At 40.7% G+C, this 17,913-nt stretch overlaps 1 protein-coding gene across 1 annotated transcript in view; it reads right to left on the bottom strand.

Annotated features, from left to right (window-relative positions):
* Positions 1–17,913, bottom strand: part of LIFR (LIF receptor subunit alpha) — a 93,543-nt gene that overhangs the window by 36,370 nt on the left and 39,260 nt on the right. Inside the window, exons 3-8 of the mRNA XM_044431097.1 lie at positions 12,184–12,307; positions 8,466–8,629; positions 5,742–5,905; positions 2,245–2,419; positions 1,364–1,645; positions 163–292 (exon numbers count right to left, since the gene is read on the bottom strand). Coding sequence (XP_044287032.1) covers positions 163–292; positions 1,364–1,645; positions 2,245–2,419; positions 5,742–5,905; positions 8,466–8,629; positions 12,184–12,307 — 1,039 coding nt within the window. The remainder of the gene's footprint in view (positions 1–162; positions 293–1,363; positions 1,646–2,244; positions 2,420–5,741; positions 5,906–8,465; positions 8,630–12,183; positions 12,308–17,913) is intronic.

Genomic DNA, 17,913 nt, shown 5'->3' on the forward strand with positions numbered 1-17,913 from the left:
GCCAAATACCCAATGGGAGGACCTAAATATCAACTACAAATGGCAATTTGACTCCTCAAAATAACACTTCACAACATGTACTTGCAAAACATGCCACATTTGGACAGTTCAAGAGCTTGATAAATATTCTCCCAACAGCCTCCCAAAGGAAAGAAAAATTACCGTTCAGATAAAGTATAGATTGTTTTTCGCAAGCCAGACAGGAAAGTGGACCTTCCCTCTTCCCATTTGCATCTTATGTCCTTAAAATTGTGTGTTTCACAGGTAAGGTTTCGTGGAATATCTGGGGGTACTGGAGCAATGAGAAAAAAGTCAAGGTATTTCCATGTATATATGCACACTTGTTGAACCCTACACCACAGTAGTCGAAGTTGTCAAGAACATAGAATTTATTTAACTGAAAGAACTCCATTCATATATGGTCACCATGTATAACTTCTACTTCTACAGAATGTGTGACAATCCATCTTACAGGCAAAATGAGGCCTATGGGCTTGAACGCACACCCCTGCCTAAACACTTGTCCTGGTGGTGACGACAGACCTCCCTCTCCCACTGTGTTCCCTCTGAGCTTTGCTTCTACATCATGGTAGCAGGAGAAGTCCACATGGGATTGATTTTTCAGAAGCAGTATACTGTTGTGAGCTACACATATCCCATAGATATGGACTGATACAATTCCCTGAGTTTCTGGACCCTCCTGGAGCCACGGTTATCAGAAAAGCATGATGAGAGCCTGTACATCAAACTGTACTACTATTTAAAATGTGTGTAGTTTTCTTATGTGTGGGCAGGCTTCTGAATGGTAAGGAAAAGACCCCCTCTGGCATTGACCCCTGCAACTTATTGTTCAAAGGTCTTTCTCTGCCACTCCTGGAGGACACGGCATTTGATACCTCATGATCACACTAGAGTTCATTTCCTGCTTATTTTTTTAAAATAAAAGTTAGGCAGCCTGAGGCTGGGTCACAACCTATATTTTGGATAGCCAACTCCTTCAGAAAGAGGAAGGTCTGCTCCCTTACATTAAAGACTCAAAGATATGGTATCTGCTTGAATTCTGTAAGCAACCAGGCTTAACTCCATTTCCCAAGCTAGCCTATTTTAAAGTACTGTCACTGCAATACTGTATTCATGGCTTTTCTTCTAAATCTGTTTTCAGCCTAACATAAGAATAAAAGCATGCCCTTGAAGGGGAGTGTGTTTGAACACTACATTGCTTCACTACAAGCTAGACCTAAGCTTCAGAGCATATGATCCTAGCTCAAATTAAGCCATATTTCCAAACTGGATGAGGTCGCATTCCCCAAATTCCTTAAATTCATGGTCATCACTATACAAGTGTACATTCATGCATACTTACAGCCTACAAACAGAACAGTTCCAGGGGGTGGTGTGGTTGAGTTTTTTATTAAACACCATGCATTATTCCCAGATGGTTCATGAAATTGAACATTTGGCGCATGTATAGAAATGCTCCACTTGGAAAGAATCTCAATTGGGCAGTTCTGTGGTGGGCATGAACTGTACTTCAGATCAGTCCAAGTATGGCCATTTTGCACCACACAGCAGAAAGTTATGTTGGAACCTACTGGCACCACTCTGTCTGTGGGATACACTGCTTCAAAGAAGCCCGTGTCGTGTCCTGCAAAGGAAAGGGTAGAAGTGAAAAGGAGAACAATGCACAACACTGGGTCACTTTCCCTAGGTTTTCAGTGAGCAGGTGGACCTTTAAGTACTTCTATAGACACAACAGCTTAGAAGTTATTCTCGAGTAAGCTGCATTGAAATGAATCTAAAGTAAGCAGGAGCAGATGCATTTGTGATGGAACCGTTGCCAAACAATTGTATTCCTTGTCTTCAACCATACAAACTATGGAGAAATGGAAGATTCCATTCTGGACATAAAGCCAGAAAACACTTATTTCCTCTAATAGGAAAGTGGATTTCCCATGTAAGGCCAATTTTGACAATCATCATCATCGTCATCACGAATATCATTTCCTAAACACCGTTAATAGAAAACCTGAAGTGCTCGTGCTTCTCTGTAGGTTTCCATATTTTTAGCAATAGCAAAGACAGATGGACAAGAAGCAATCTTAAAACCATTCACGTTGCACAGGATCACAGCAACTCTTAGCAACGAAATCACAGCATGTAAAGAAATCATTCATCCTCTGCTTTATACTATCAGTGATGCACTTCTGATAAACTACCTTCGTCTTCTCAACAGCACCATCTTACCAGGAATACTTTCAATTTGGCTCCATTCACTCCACTTCTTGCTCCCAGCAAATGCATTCTCATGAAGAAAACAGCGAATCCTGACATAGTGGGTGGTGCAATTAAAAGGCAGGTCTGATGTCCAAGTCCAGTGGAGAAGGGTGTTCTTGCGAGTTAATTTTGAATGATAGGTTTTCTAAAAAGGTAAAAATAAATGTTTCAAAACGGCATTTAAAAAGCAATTGTCTGAACACTTCATGTTTTTATTGGTAAACTGACAGATCAAGTTTAGGATCCTAGTTAATGAATATACATTTAAACTACAGTTCAGCATTTTAGACATCATCCCAATTTACATGACGATCCTCCTCCTCCTCCTCCTCCTCCTCCTCCTCCGCCTACTATTCATATTCTATCCATTCGCCCTCTGGGACCCAAGGTGGTTTGCAACATTCAAAACGTATACAATTAAAACATTAATAGAAATATAACCAAGTTAAAACATCCAGAGTATTAAAATTATAGAAGTATCAAAATTAAAGCAGCAATGAAAACAATATAAAGGATATGGACAACAGAACTAGTCCAGTGCAATCTGGACAACAAAACTAGTCCAGTGCAATCTTCAGGTCTTCCAAAATATTCCCAGAGGCCTTCCAGAACAAAAAGGTTTTGCCTGCCTCCAAAAGCGTATCAGAGATGGTGCCAATCTAGCCTCCCTCAGGGAGAGAGTTTCTGAAAATTGGAGCAGCCACCCATGTTCCCACCAAGTGGGCCCGTGAATAAGTGGGCCCAAGAGAAGGGCCTTCTTCTTACCTCCTTAAAGTAAGGGTATTCTCATAGGTTAAAATGTAGTCTTTCAGATTGTTTGGATATGAACCATATAGGACTTTGTAGGTAATAGCTAGTACTCTGAATTGTGACCTGAAACAGTCTGAGAACCAAGTAACTGTTTCAGCAAGGGAGCTGTATGCTCCCTGTAGCCAACCCCAGACTCCACCTGGCAGGTGGAGTTTCCAAACACACTTCAGAAGTAGCCTTGCAAAGTGTATGTTACAGTAATACAAATGGGATGTAATTAAGGCATGCGTCACTGTGGCAAAATCAAAGATCCAGGAATGGGTGCAGCTGACACTAGTTTTAACTATGAAAATACACGCCTGGCCTCTGCCTAAACCAGGGCATCCACACTCAGGTTTGAATCCAGAAGTTCATCCAAGCTGTGGACTTGTGTCCTCAGGAGAGGTATACCTTCACCTAGCACAGGGTGAATCCCTATTTGATTATCTACCATCCAACTGACCAGGACCATTTCTGTCTTGTCTGGAGTAAGCCTCAATTTGCCCTCATCTATTCCACTACTTCCAACAGATGCTGAAATAAGATGGAAAAGAGAAATAGAGTTGGGTGTCATCAGCTTATTGGTAACACCAAACCCGAAACTCCAGAGGACCTCTCCAAGAGGCTTCATACAGCATGTGGAATGGAAGAGGATGCTGAGAAACTCCACAGGACATCAGTCTGGAGTGTCATCTACCAAGGCAACCACCTCAGAATTGGGCAAATCGGTCTGAGCACACGGTAATGTGTGAGAGGTGGGCCCCTTCTCAGATACCATCTGCCTTCGCCCCAGTGCTGCCAACATACAGGAATAAAGATTAAGATGCTGGGTAGGGAAGGAAGAAGAGTTTGTTTTTTATTTGATCATGCGATTTTTATCCACAGTTCACTATGAGGTGGCTAATGTTGTAAGCCGCCCCGAGGCTTTGGCGAATGGGGTGGCATAAAAATGTTTTAATAAATAAATAAATAAATAAATAAATAAATAAATAAATAAATAAATAAATGTCAGGATGAGGAACAAATTCAAAATCCTCACCCCTTTTTTCCTTGCAACAAACCTGTGAGGCAATTTAGAGTAAGAAATATTTATTTATTTGTTTATTTTATTTAAAACATTTCTATGCTGCAACAAATATGGTGACTGGCCTGAGGTCACTCAGTTTCATAGCCAAGAAAAGATTTGAACTTGCTTCTCTCTGGTTCTGTTCAGCAATTCAACTTCTGTACCATACTAGACCATATTATAGCTTTGTAATATTCTGTAGCTTGCTGGTTTTCTTCACTTTCTATAACCTCCAGCTTTGCACTAATGTTTCTGATTCCAGCATCTTTCTTGGTACCTCCCACTTCTAACATTTAATCATTTCTTTATTCATGTACCAAATGACTCATTTTTAGTCACAAGCTATTTTTATTACAAAGGTTTTGCCAATGGGTATCAAAAGTCACCACAACTGCACTTGCTGACAGGGCCTTTTTCCCTAGAATTACCTGTCTTAAAAAACAACCAAGTTAAGGCTAGATCTTCCCAATTTTGATAAGCCAGTCTTCCCCCACCCTTCCAAGCAGGTCTGGATAAAAGGCTTCTAACTGAAGTCTTTATTATGGGCTGGTTCTGTGATACAAAAGAGCATTGGTGTAGTCCTGGACAAAGAGACCAGTGAAGTTCAAATCCTAGCTATTAGGAAAATACAACTTAAAGACAGAAGTTGATGTCAAACTGAAAGCTCTCCTCCTTTCCCAAATAAAAGGATTTGACTCTGCCTTTTACAATTCATGCTGCTACTCAACTGGGCTGCCCTTTAATTGGACACCGCATGGTAAGTTCACCCCCATGCAACTCTGCTTGTTCAACAGAGTTTCTCATGGAACCAGATGCAGACTGGTTCTCACTGGCCTCTTGGCTTACTGCTGGGCCTGCTGGCCTTGGACTATCAGTTAAAATTCCCAACCTTGCCTCCTCTTCCAATTCTGATTCAGATTCTGAGGTGACAACCTTGGAAAAGTACATTACACTAGAAGTGAGCCAAGCCCCTCTCGACCACCAGTATGGTTGCAGTGGTTGAAGGGTCTGATTATGACTGGGGAGACCTGCAATCTAATCCTTGCTCAGTCACAAAACTTGCTAGGCACGCCTGGGCCTAGAAAGCCTAACATTTACATGGTTGTAGGAATGAAATTGGGGTATATATGCTGCCACAAGCTCTTTGAGGGGAAGGGGCAAATAATATATGCAATAAAGAAACAGGGGGGCAGCAATGTCAGTAGCAAACTCAAAGGTTGCCTGAACAGACTCAATTGTGTCCTATGCCAGTGTGGTGCAGTGGTAAGAAAGAGGGCCTGGGACTCAGGGGATCTGGGTTCTAGTCCCCACTCAGCCATGGAGCCCACTTTGGGCCAGTCACAGACTCTGAGCCCAACCCACCTCACAGGGCTGTTCTTGTAAGACTAAGTATGAAAGGGGGAAGAGAATTACATAAGCTTCCTTGGAAAGAAAAAAGGTGGCATATAAATACAATAAAAAATAAAAGCATGTAAACATTCTAGAAATACTTTTTGCATTTCATAGCAGAGTTTTGTTTGTGTGTGTGTTTCCCTCTAAAGCATTGCATCTCAAGGCTAGGATGGAACAAGTACATGTACAAGTAATGGAAGAGTAAAGCAGGACAGCTTACCAGAGCCACTTCTACCATGGGATCTTTTCGTAGGATCTGGATTTCCCAGGTGGCATCTATTTCATATGGAAAGGCTGAACCGCCATCATACCATTCCAGATCCAACTTGTCAGTTATGTAGTTAGGAGTCAAGCTGTGAATCTTTGGAGTGGGAGGAATAAATGCTGGAGAGTGGGGGGAAGAAAGAAATGACAGTCAGAACCATTTGGTTATCAAGAGCTGTAGAGCATTTTTAATTCTTGCATCTCGCTGTCCCAAGCGGATACAACCCATCTATATTTGGTATTCTTAAAATCTGTTTTTTCATCAGAAAACTTCAGCTTATTGGGCAATGTAGAAATAAAACAAATAGTGATAATAATAACTGTTCTCCTACAACAAGAAGAGTTACTCCTTCTTGACCAGCTATACAGAAAGTAGGCTATGTAAAAAGTAAAATAGCCAATATGTAGCCCTCGAGTTTTTTTTTTGTCCTTTAATATTCATCAGACTGTATGTGCCCCTTTACAATGAACCAATCTGATACATAAACTATACAAAATACTAATAATATAAAATAATAGTATAACAGACATAATAAACAACTGAGGATGTTGTTTTATTCAACTTGATGAATAAAAATGATTCAAAAGAAAATACTTAAAATACTAAAAAACTATCCAGAAAGTACACATGAAAATATATAACAAATGCGTGTAGATTAGAAAAATGGAATTCTCAAACCTGAGCTGCAAATGAGATTATCCAAACTTCCTATTAGAAAAATGAGACACTGACAGAAATCAAAATTAATTTATTTCTTAATCCCTAGTTTAAAAATTAGGTGACAGAAAGTATTCCTGCCCTAGACCCCAGAGCAGTGGTCCCAGTTGGTACCACGGGTACCATGTGCCTCCAGTGGCATGCATAAAGGGCATCTGTCAGTTTTTCCTTTTAAAAAATATATATATACACACAGATTTATACACATATTTTTCCAGCACTTATACATAGGCTTTAACAAAAATGAGCCATATATCCAAGGCAGTATTCCTTTGAAGCTGACATTTATATGCCAAGTTTTACATATTGAAAGTGAAGTGAGCTACTTAATACATTGCATTAAAGAAGGTGAGTGCTTAGTTTTCTAATTTTGCAATGTTTGTGTTTTGGCTGTGTTTTGTGTCATCCATTTGTTGATTTTCAGGAAGCAGGAAAACAATTTTTAAAAGCATGTGCATCAGTGAATCAAAGAGACTGTACAATTAGAAAATGTGTATGTGTTAATAATCTTCTTCCAAAAGTAAGGAACTACTAGACATGGTTAAAACACAAGTTTAAACAAAACATTAGGTGTATTGCATGGCCAGCAATTAGCTGAATTACACAGTACCTTATCGAGGAGACACAAACCAAATGTTTTTGCTGAATATGACATAGTTTAAGACCCAGAGACAAAAAAGGCAGATGCCGATGCAGCAATTTAGCAATTAGGCATTTTGTGGTGATGCCTACACTGGTTTCTCAAGTTCCCAAATGTGTCCATGGTCCAAAAACTTTGTGGGGAGCAGCCTGGAGAGCTGCTAATTACCTAGACAATTCTTTTTGATTGACAAATCTTCCGACCAAATATAATGCAGTTTCCTGTATTGCTCATGTTCTTAAGATTAGAGGGTCTCAGCCTCACTCCCATAATCTTCCTATTTGCAGTACCATGACCAAGGTGAAGTTAAGCTCTATTAAATTTCACTGATTTCAACAGAATACAGTTAAGCACATGATTGAAAACTATGGGATTTACAAGCACTTATCTCTGGCTACATGGCATTTGGCTGATTGCCAGACCAGCCTATTCCAATAGAAGTCTGCTCCAAGCCCCTGAAAGCAAGCTACAATGTCTGAACTGAGCCTTGAGAAAATCTACAGGGTTGAATGTTACTGTTTCAAAGCTTGCTCAAGAAAGTCTTATGCTGACAGAAAATTGGGTGGCTTCCAACTTATAAACAGAGGCCCAATTATTATGAAATATGAGCTGCTTTTCTGGAAGATTACTGCCTGGCTAAATTCCAAGATAGGAAATTACTTCTAATTCATCCTCATATGCTCCAAATGGAGAGCTCTCCCTTCTGAATATAGAAGTGACAGAAGAATTTTATGGAGCGAGCAAAGTTCTGAACAGGCTGTGTTTCATCTGGGAGACAGATATAAATGTAGGTATACACACAAGCACGCAATGCAATGCAATGAATTCATAAAGAATCAAATATAAATGCCATAAAAATAGCTTGCCTGGTTACCCTCACTTGCTGTGCACACAACTGAAGAATGAGAATATAAGAAACAAAATGTATTAGCATAAACTGAAAGGGTCTTTAGTGCAAGAATAAAAAGATTTAGATTGGATGGAGGTAGATGCTTAAAATTCTGGACACATAGGAAAAGGCCTACAAAGATCCAGTTGTATAAATTGCTCTGTATGCTGCCTTTACTTTAAACAGATGTTAAAGTAACTTAAAGGGTTAAAGGGTGGGCATATGCAAACCTAAGGCACGTCTTCCCTTTATACTAGACTGCATTGCAGCTGGACAGCCAAACACCCCTGTTGAGTTAGAAGTGATAAAGGGTGCACTCTTATGCATGCTTTGACATGGCATGCTGGAAGCTCTAGTCTTTCTTCTGTCAAAACATGCACAGGATTGTGTCTAAATTAAGACCAGTCTCAGTATGAAACCAAAATATACTTACAAATATTTTTCTCCGTCAGCAGAAATGAGTTTGTAGCTATCGGGCTTCCCACTCCTCCAGATGAATGCAAGGTGGTTATCTCTATTCTAACAGAGTTAAATGAGAACAGTTTAAGTGTTGCTCTTTTATCCTCAGTTACTGAACATTCTGTAGTGGAAGAAGTGCTGAAAAAGATGGAAGATAATGGAAGATTAAGCCATGTTTCAAGTTTAATACAGGCACTAAAATAAAAGCATTTTAATTTATGGTACAACAACAAACATGAATAATATAGTAATTAGCAATATCCTTATTATCTGTCTTGAAATCTGCACACAAAGGCCAATATCAGAATAGTATTAGCAACCATTTTATCACTTGAATTATAAAGACACTGGCTTCAGAGCTGTGTTGTAAAAAGAAAAGAAAAACAGACTGATATTAGGGCCCAATAGAGGTCACAGTGTAACACAGCCTAACTTTTTTTTGGTGGGGGAAGGATGACAATATCTATATTCAGAGCAGCTTACCAAATCACTTTCAGGTGTAGCATCAGGAACAGAAACATGATTGCCATATAACACTAACATTATTCAGTCATTTTTTCTTGCCCATATCCTTGCATTGTACTTTAGCCACTGCCTACTAGGCAGTACCACCCACTGGGAATTCCAAGAGAAGGCAGTGCAGCAGAGCAGTTAAAACTCAAGGACTGAGCAACATCCAACATTTAACAGCATTCTGCCAGGGCAGGTTTTTTCCTATTCACAAATATGCATGGGCAGCATATTTGTTATTATTTTGGATAATAACCAAGTTGACAGGATACAGTATAGCAGCATGACCACGATCCTAATTTTAAATAAAATTACAGTACTATTTTCTGTATTTATTTACAATACTGATGTGGTTTGCCATGTGAAACTGATTTCAAGTAGGCTACAAAAGAATCAAAACAAACAAAAACTGTTCATGAACATAGATGTCCCAAATCATGAAACTGGTACAAAGATCACTCATGGCTGGGAAAGGTCTCCAGTAAATATCTAAAACTCACCAGTAAGGGGTGACATAACACAAATGGAAACCGTGAAGAGGAATATTAAAGGATATTACACTATTCTTAACATGTCCACTGTTTGAAGGGCTGTCCAGGCCAAGTCCAATTAAAGATAAAGAACCATCAAAAGAAGAGCTCTTTAAGTTGGCCATGGAGAGTTAAAAATTGGACAGCAGACTGAGAAGTCACACAGGACATCGAAGTACCAGCTGTCTCTGCGGTGATGAGATGGACTACATTTCTAAACCATAGTAATTCTTTCTGTTTTGCAGCTATATATAGATTTGTTGGAGCAAGCATCCTAATGCAAATTCTGTGTGTCTTCTGTAATGCTTTTATTCGTTTTTTGGAAAGGCGTAAGAGGCCAACTTACAGGCTATGCTTCACTGGAAGAGTTCATGGCAGCAGTAACTCTTCACCCAACAGTTTTGCATCTGCTCAGTGATGTACAAGAGAACAGTTTGAGTCGTGTGTGCTTTAAACAGAAACAGACCCTTATCTGGCAGTGTTGACAGCCAGCCAACCGCCATGCCTTAATAGCGCAACACTTTGCAGGTAAGTATCTTTCACACTTGGCTTGCGACATCCCCACTGATGACAGTGCTTGAAAGTAGAGATGCTCTCAGCCTCATGATGCTGGTATTGCTTCAATGGCTATTAGCTGTTTCAGCCTGAATGTGGATGAGACTCTTGGAACAAATGAACAATATTTGTCTTGGGATTCTTCCAGCTTCTAGCTGATATTTGGCTGCTTGGGAATGTTCCTCTGAGAGAAGGAATGGTTCTTCAGCCCCTTAAAGAGGTGATAGTACAACCATGTTTCCTTCTTTAAAAAAAAAAAAAACCCTAGCCCCCGCCAAAAAATCCCATCTCTAAATCCTTTAGATAGGTGATTCCCAAAGTGAGTGGTACCACTCCCACACGGGCAGTAGAAAGAGCCAGGGGGACGGTGAGGAAAATGAGGAGCAGGGGGCATTAGGAGAACAAAATGGCAAAAGTCTGTAAAATAGGACTGCCAAAGAGCCTGCCTCACCCCCCTCCTGCAAGTGGCTGCCCACCATGGCACCTTCCTCTTGATGCCCTGGTAAGAATGGGGATGGGGGAGAGAGAAGCTAGGCAAGCAAAGGGTATTGGTTAATTCATCTAAGGTAGGGCAACTCTAGCATCTCTGTCTCAAAGAAAGAAGCATGGAGCACTAGGGTTGTCACCCAAGAGGAAACGGGGTGGCAGTCCAAGTAAGTTTGGGGACCACAGCTTTAGACAGAATTAGTAGCAAGTCTCTAATTTGCATTTCTGATAGATAAGATTCTACACCAGCTTTCTATGCTTCTTAAACATCCTATGCAAGTTTACGCAGAAGAAAATCCTACAATTCCCAGCATTCCCCAGCAAGTAATAGTTGTGTGCAAGTGCCCCAAGCATCTGAAGTACAGAGAATGGCTCTAAGATTAAAGCTTTCCTCGTGTAGTAATTCATTTGATGAACCCTGCCTAATAGGGTCACCTGGTTTCGTTCCTGCTGGCTTTAGCTGGACACTGACAACTTTGGGAAGATCAGACATGGCACTTCCGAACTTGAAGAACTATAGAGTTTAATCACTCCCTACACTTGCTTTAAGAGAAATTGTTGGCTTATAAATGTTATTTACTGTTCTTTTAACTACTTTTGCTTCAGTAAAGTACCACTCTTTTGCAAGAGAAGTGTTGAAAAGTATTATTTTTTCACTCTAGAAATGGGTTAGAAATTTGGATCACATTTCAGTGCAAACTTATAAAATTTGCACTTCCCAAAACTAAATATGAGCAGCAACACAGTCTTCCACTGGAAAGTTGCACATATGTATTGTAGTTTGTGTAAAAGAAAATGCGCACATTTCTCAAAATGCGTACAAAATGTGTTTGTATCAAAAATTATGCACAAAAATGGATACACTTGTCAAAACACACACACAAATGCTTTACCCAGTTTGGAGAATGTGTTCAAAATTGGAAGTAGTAAAGTGCACACAACAATATATACACATACATATTGCGGACTAAAAAGAATTGTAATTCCATATAGAATCAAGACAGCAAAGTTAATGTTAGAAAAGGAGAACATGAACAAATAAATATTTTATCATTTTTATATCCTCTTGTGAACCACCCAGAGAGCTTCAGGTATTGGTGATATTGAAATGTAATAAATAATAATAAGAAAGCTTCATAGATTTGCCCACCCCGATGCATTAATTGAGCTTTTAAAGATGCAGTTCCCTGGGACACGCTGGGACTTCTAAGCCATTTCTAAGTCTAAACATTCATAGAGGGGTTTTAGGCCAAGCTGGTGCCTTAATTCTTCCTATTCAGACACAGCAAACAGTGGAAGATAATTGGTAGTTGGAATCAATATCCCCATATGCATTGCAAACCACACCAGAGTAGTATTAATGTTTAAAGCACTTAACATACATTATCTGGCTGTAATTGTTAAGAGAAGTGCTGTTACATCTGTTAGAATGATTATATGGGGATTGAGGTCAAAGTCGAAAAGTTTCCCAGATATTGCCTAGTAAATTCATAACAGAGGAGAAATCTGAATGATTTCTGTAGCTACCACTCTACACCAGATCATCAAAAACAAGCACAAATGGGCAACATGTTTGTACAATGCCTTTCCCAAGAAACCATCAGCTGTTACCTGGCAGTGTAACAGAATTTATAACTATATCCAAAGTCATCTGTGGAGGCTTCAATCCAGGTACAGTTAACATCATTAAAATCCTGTGTTACACATGTGAAGTTCTGAAGTTGATGTGAGGAATCTGGAACGACAACATTCATGTTATTGAACAAACCACATAAAGCTGTGCTCTGAAATTTGTAGAAACAGCAATCATTAGTGCATAAACAATCTAACATTCTTGGGTTTTTTGGATATGTTTTGCAATAAAAGTACAGTCTGAGGTTTATATACTTGCAGATGTTTAGCAGCCTAGCCAGAATGCTCAAAACATACCACATTTTTGGCATATTTACATCATGGACAAACTAGTCAGTCATTTCCTCTCCCCACCAAGCTGTAATCTTGTGAAAGAGCCGTAGATCTTCAACAAAGAATACTCAACATGGTTTCTAAGGTATAGTTTCCCAGAATTCTTTGATCAAGGCATGAGAAATGAAAATAATATGATACACATATTCTTTTTCAAGAATAAAACCATCAAAATTCAAATAGGCGCCATTTCTGCACCCCTAAGGCTGCAATTCTGTGCATGATTACACAGAAAAATGTCCCTCAGTTCCCAGCGAGTCAAAGCTAGCCATGCTGCCTAGAGATCACTGCTAGATATAAGACAAGGGTGTCCAACCTTTTGGCTTTTTGGGCCACATTGGAAGAAGAAGAATTGTCTTAAATACACAAACACTAATGAAAGCTGGTGAGCAAAACAAAGGTCTGTGCATAATATTTTTGATATCCGCCACAGATAAGCGAAAGAGTCCTCATGTAATAATCCTAATTATGCAGTACCCCATTTGGAGAGTCTTTAAAAAAATCAAGCAAGTCCCAAGTTTGCAATCCCAAATATAGAAAATGAACATATCTAAGTAACAAAACTTCATTGATATTTTTATTGTAAAAGTAAAAGAAAAGAGGGCAACATAAAACTAGTGGGATATTTTACATTGCATTTGAGAAACTAAAGCATCTATAGCTGGTTCAATGGAAGTAGTTGCAATTCTCAGTGCGTTCTCAAGGTGCTCATCAGATATTTTAGTTCTAATTTTACTCTTAGCATGCTTCATTCTTGAAAATAGTTGCTCACAATGGAAGCCGCACACCCCCATAAAACTGAAGCCACACATGTATACAAATATCAAGAGCATACGTATGTTTATTTTATACGACACTGCGATACAATGTTGTCATCTACAAAGTTCACACTCAAGAAGCACACAATCAAGTTACAAAAAAAAAAATCTCAAAAAACTTTCGTAATGTTTTAAGTTTACGATTTTGTGCTGGGTTGCATTCATAGCCATCCTGGGCCGCAAGTTGGACACCCCTGCTGTAAGACTTTCTTCTGCTGAACATGCATTGGACTGCAACTCAAGTGAATCAGCTTTAAAAACAAGATTCTTTAAAAGGGGTTTGGACTTAGTAGCTCAAAACTGAAATGATCTTGCCTAGAGATTTATGTGCAGGCAAGTTCAATTACCTAATTAACTACTGAACTCAAGGAGATAGCTAAATCACTGAGTCCCAAGAGTTGCTGCTTGACAGAATTTTAACTTGCAGCAGCTAAGGGATGGGGAAGATATTTGCTCTGCCAAGGTTATAAAACAAAGAAACAAGCACAGATTCACCTGATTTATACTCCAGAATTAAATTCAGACATGAATGCAATTTGTCATTAATAACCCATAAAGCCGTCAGCTTGCATGAAAAAATGAATGCATTCAACCACATGCTCCCATTTGAAAAAGTGTGGGGAAAATGTGCATTTCTAAAATGTACACAAATATACTTTCCTTGAAAGCTGCATGTGTACATCTGAAAAATTTGCACAAAATTATTTACAGGTTTCTGATCCATACCAAATTCCATATGGAATTGGGATAAAACAAGATTGGCAGGAGAAAAATGAGAACCGTGATAAGATTAAGCTTGGCAGTTTCACGCTTCCCTCATTGCAGCATCGCACTAATGTCATGAGCCTATTTAAAGCACTTTATCCGTTCAGCAGCATGGGATGACGTGATCCTGTTACGCACCACACTGCACAGTCACAATGAAACATAAATGAGTGTGTATTCATCAACCAAACCTCAGTGTGAAAATCCGTAAGGTCAGCCGGAGCTGTGGTAGTACAAGATCATCAAACAAGTCATAAAGATGTCCTGACACAAAAGCCGAGTTAGATTTGGGTTCAGAATGCTTTGTCCAAAGTCCAACTCCACTGCATCAGTTAGAAACAGGAATATGTGGGCTACACTATCTCTAAAAATAAACTGTCAAGGGTAGATAATACAGAATGCCTAATTATACAATTACACCAACCACAAACCACTAAACTATAAACCACATCAAAAGGTGTCAAAATACAGGAAATATTTCATTATCCACTTTATGTGATTGATTTATCTGATTATCATATGTGAAAGGATTCGGCAAGTTTCATTTTAACTAGAGTTGAAAGCTTTAGCCAACTAAAAATGAACCAGTTTAACCATCTCTGCGTTGCTTTAAAAAAGGGGTCTGGTTTATTGCACAGCTGCCTGCTTTCAGCTTACCTACAGTTCCAGAGTGTGTATGGGTGAGCACAGTACTCGAGTTTCTCTGGACACTTCTCATCTTGGCCAGTCCAGCAGAAATGAGCCCTTGCAGGATTATGACAGAGCTGGGGAGAACAGTACGCGAGTGGGGCTTGTCACGGTCCCCACTCCCTGCTTTGTTCCAAACCAGGCAAGCAGCTCTGGTCTCCCAGAGGGCCAGCAACCTTGCTGTTCATACCCACTCACTGGCTTTAGCTGCACTGGCTAGTGAGGTGTCCTATCCCTTCCACGGTGGGTGATCTGCAGAGGGTTGTGCAGGGGCAATGTGGCACCCCTAGCTCTGAGACCGTAGCAGGAGGATCAAGTGAAGTGGAGTAGTAGCCAGCAATGCTTAAGGAACTACTGGCCCACCAGGGAAGTCTTTGCTTTTGAACATTCAGGGAGTATCAGCTACTTTGTTGAAGGAAAGCATATGGCAGCTTTTCTATCTTCCCCTGTAAGAAGGCCGCAATGCACACGCACCAACATCAAGCTTTAAAAGCAGCTAAAAATTTACTATTTTGCACAAGCTGCAGAAAGAGAGTACTGGAGAGAGCATGTAAGAAAGGGAGTACAGTGCACACATTGTCCAAAATAAGCAGATTCAGAAAATCGTAGAGACAGCAAGAACTGTTGCCTTCATGCCATGCATCTTGGAAGAGGAAGAACAGGGAATGGCGAACATGTGGAAGCTTCACTAGGTTAAACCAGGAGTCATCAATTTCCCTTAGCCTTGGTAGCTAAGCAAAGGATTTTTGTGTTTATGGAAAGTGGCATGACTCAAAGGGGATGAAATCCTTGAGAATGTAAAAACTAACTAGATAATGCATACATGATACAGAGTGTAGAAACACAGAAACAGAGTGAGTCAGAAGGGGTCTCCCAGGCCATCTAGTCTGACCCCAGACTCCAGCCAGCTCCGCTCATGCCATGCCTACCATGTGCATGTCCAGCCTATCCTTGAACACCCTCACCATTGGGGCTTCAACCACCTCCTGTAGAAGTCCTGTAGGAGTCCTGTAAGGAAGTACTTCCTGGCATCCAAGTTGAACCTTGGTTCCCTGAGCTTGGCTCCACTGGAACGTGTCTTGCCCTCCTGCACATGGGAAAACAGATCTCTACCCACCTGTGTGTGACACCCTCTCATGTACCTATATGTCGCCAACAGATCCCCTTGGAGTCTCCTCTTCTCCAGGCTGGAAAGACCCAGTTCCCTCAGTCTTCCCTCATACAGCTTTCCCTGCAATCCGGCCACCATCCTTGTGGCCCAACGCTGCACCAATTCTAACCTGGCTATATCCTTCCTGTAATGTGGAGCCCAAAACTGAACACAATACTCCAGTTGCAGCTGCACCAGAGTCATATAGAGTAGTAGTAATACTTCTCTTGATCTAGAAGCCACACTTCTGGCTGTGCAACCAAGGATGGCATTCACCCTTTTGACCACCGCATCACACTGACGACTCATGTTTAGCCTGCAGGTGACCAGCACCCCGAGGTGCTGCTCTACAGCCACTTTTTCCCTAACCTGTACCCATCCCTTGTGTCTTGCACTTATCCACATTGAACACCACCCTGTTGTCCCTCATCCATTTCCACTGTCTACACAGATCCTTCTGGATCCAGAGTACCTACTCCTCAGTTGCAGCCACCACCCCATTTTAGTATCATCTGCAAATCTGATCAGCAGACTGGTCACCCCCTCTTCCTATGTCTATGCAGGATGCCTTCAAGTTTTCAGACATCTTAGTGAACTGGAAGTTTTGCACTGTGAAGCAAGGAAAACTGTCACGTTCAGTCAAGTCCTTTTTATTTAAGCGGCATTTTAACTGTTAATATTATTTGATCTTATCTGGCCAGGACGGCTTATTTTATATTGTATTTTTTGGATTTTTAATGTTTATATGTGTTGTAATTTATTTTATAATTGCCTTTATTTATTGTTTGTAAGCCGCCCCGAGGCTTCGGCGAATGGGGCGGCATAAAAACGTTTAAATAAATAAATAAATAAATAAAAAGTCATCTCTGACCGATGGCAACTGAAGGAATGAGCGCCCTCCCAAATGTCCTGTCCTTGACAGCCCTTTTGAACTCAAGGAAAAACATGGCGAACTAGTTCTGGGTGGGGGTGGGGGTATAAAATTGCCTCCCGTCACACACACCAGGCCTTCTGTAGCTCAGTGGCTGTCAGTGGGCCATACCCCCTAATCTCACCGTCCTACCCGTTTTCTGTTTTGCCACGCTGAGAGAAATCGTGCTCTGTGCCTTTGCTCAGCAAAGAGAAAGGAACTCCACAGTCCTGGGAGAAACATCAGAACACCCTGCCGTTATCAGACCAAAGATAACAAAAGGAATTCCTCCAGGGGCTGGTTCTTGGAGGCCAAGCCCCATGACCTGGCAGAATCCAAGGAGACTCTGCAGACCAAGTTAGCCCAGCACACCATAAGAATTGCCTCCCACACTGTAAGATTAACCAGTATTATTTATACCCTGTGAAGCCCGTACTCTAACTCCCAGCAGTGTAGGTTGGGGGAAAAGTTGCTAATATGCACCACCAACCCTGCGTCTAACCCAACCTAAGCCAGCAGGCTCCCAGACTTTACAGGACACGTGTATGAAACCAGGATGCAAAACAGAACCCTCTATTTCAAAGCCCCAGGCCTGAAGCCTTAAACAATGGCAACCATCAAGATGCACGCTTTGGACTTAGTACCAAGGGTACCTGGAATAAAGCACATCCAGTCAAATATGGAAGAGGATTGATTTATTTACAAAGAGGGCAAAGGGAATGGGAATATTATACAAAAGAAACAGGACAAAACTGGCAAAACCTGTCTGCATGTGCAGGCCCTCTGAAAGGGAACCCTCCAAAACAAGCACTGGACAGGGCAAAAAGAAAGTAAGCAAAGACGACGGCCTCTTTCCCCGTGCCAGTTTTATACCCGAAAGCCTTTAGCAAATCTGAGACAATCTCTCTTAGTCAAGAGCACCCATGTAGTGTAATGGCCAGAGTACTGACTTGGGCCTTGAGAGATCCAGGTTCCAGTCTCCACTTCGCCATTATGTTGACTGGGTGACTTTGGGCCAGTTACCAATTCTTGGCTTAACCTACCTC

This window comes from Varanus komodoensis, unplaced genomic scaffold, assembly GCF_004798865.1.
Source record: "Varanus komodoensis strain SLA01 unplaced genomic scaffold, ASM479886v1 scaffold22, whole genome shotgun sequence".
Classification (NCBI taxonomy): domain Eukaryota; kingdom Metazoa; phylum Chordata; class Lepidosauria; order Squamata; family Varanidae; genus Varanus; species Varanus komodoensis.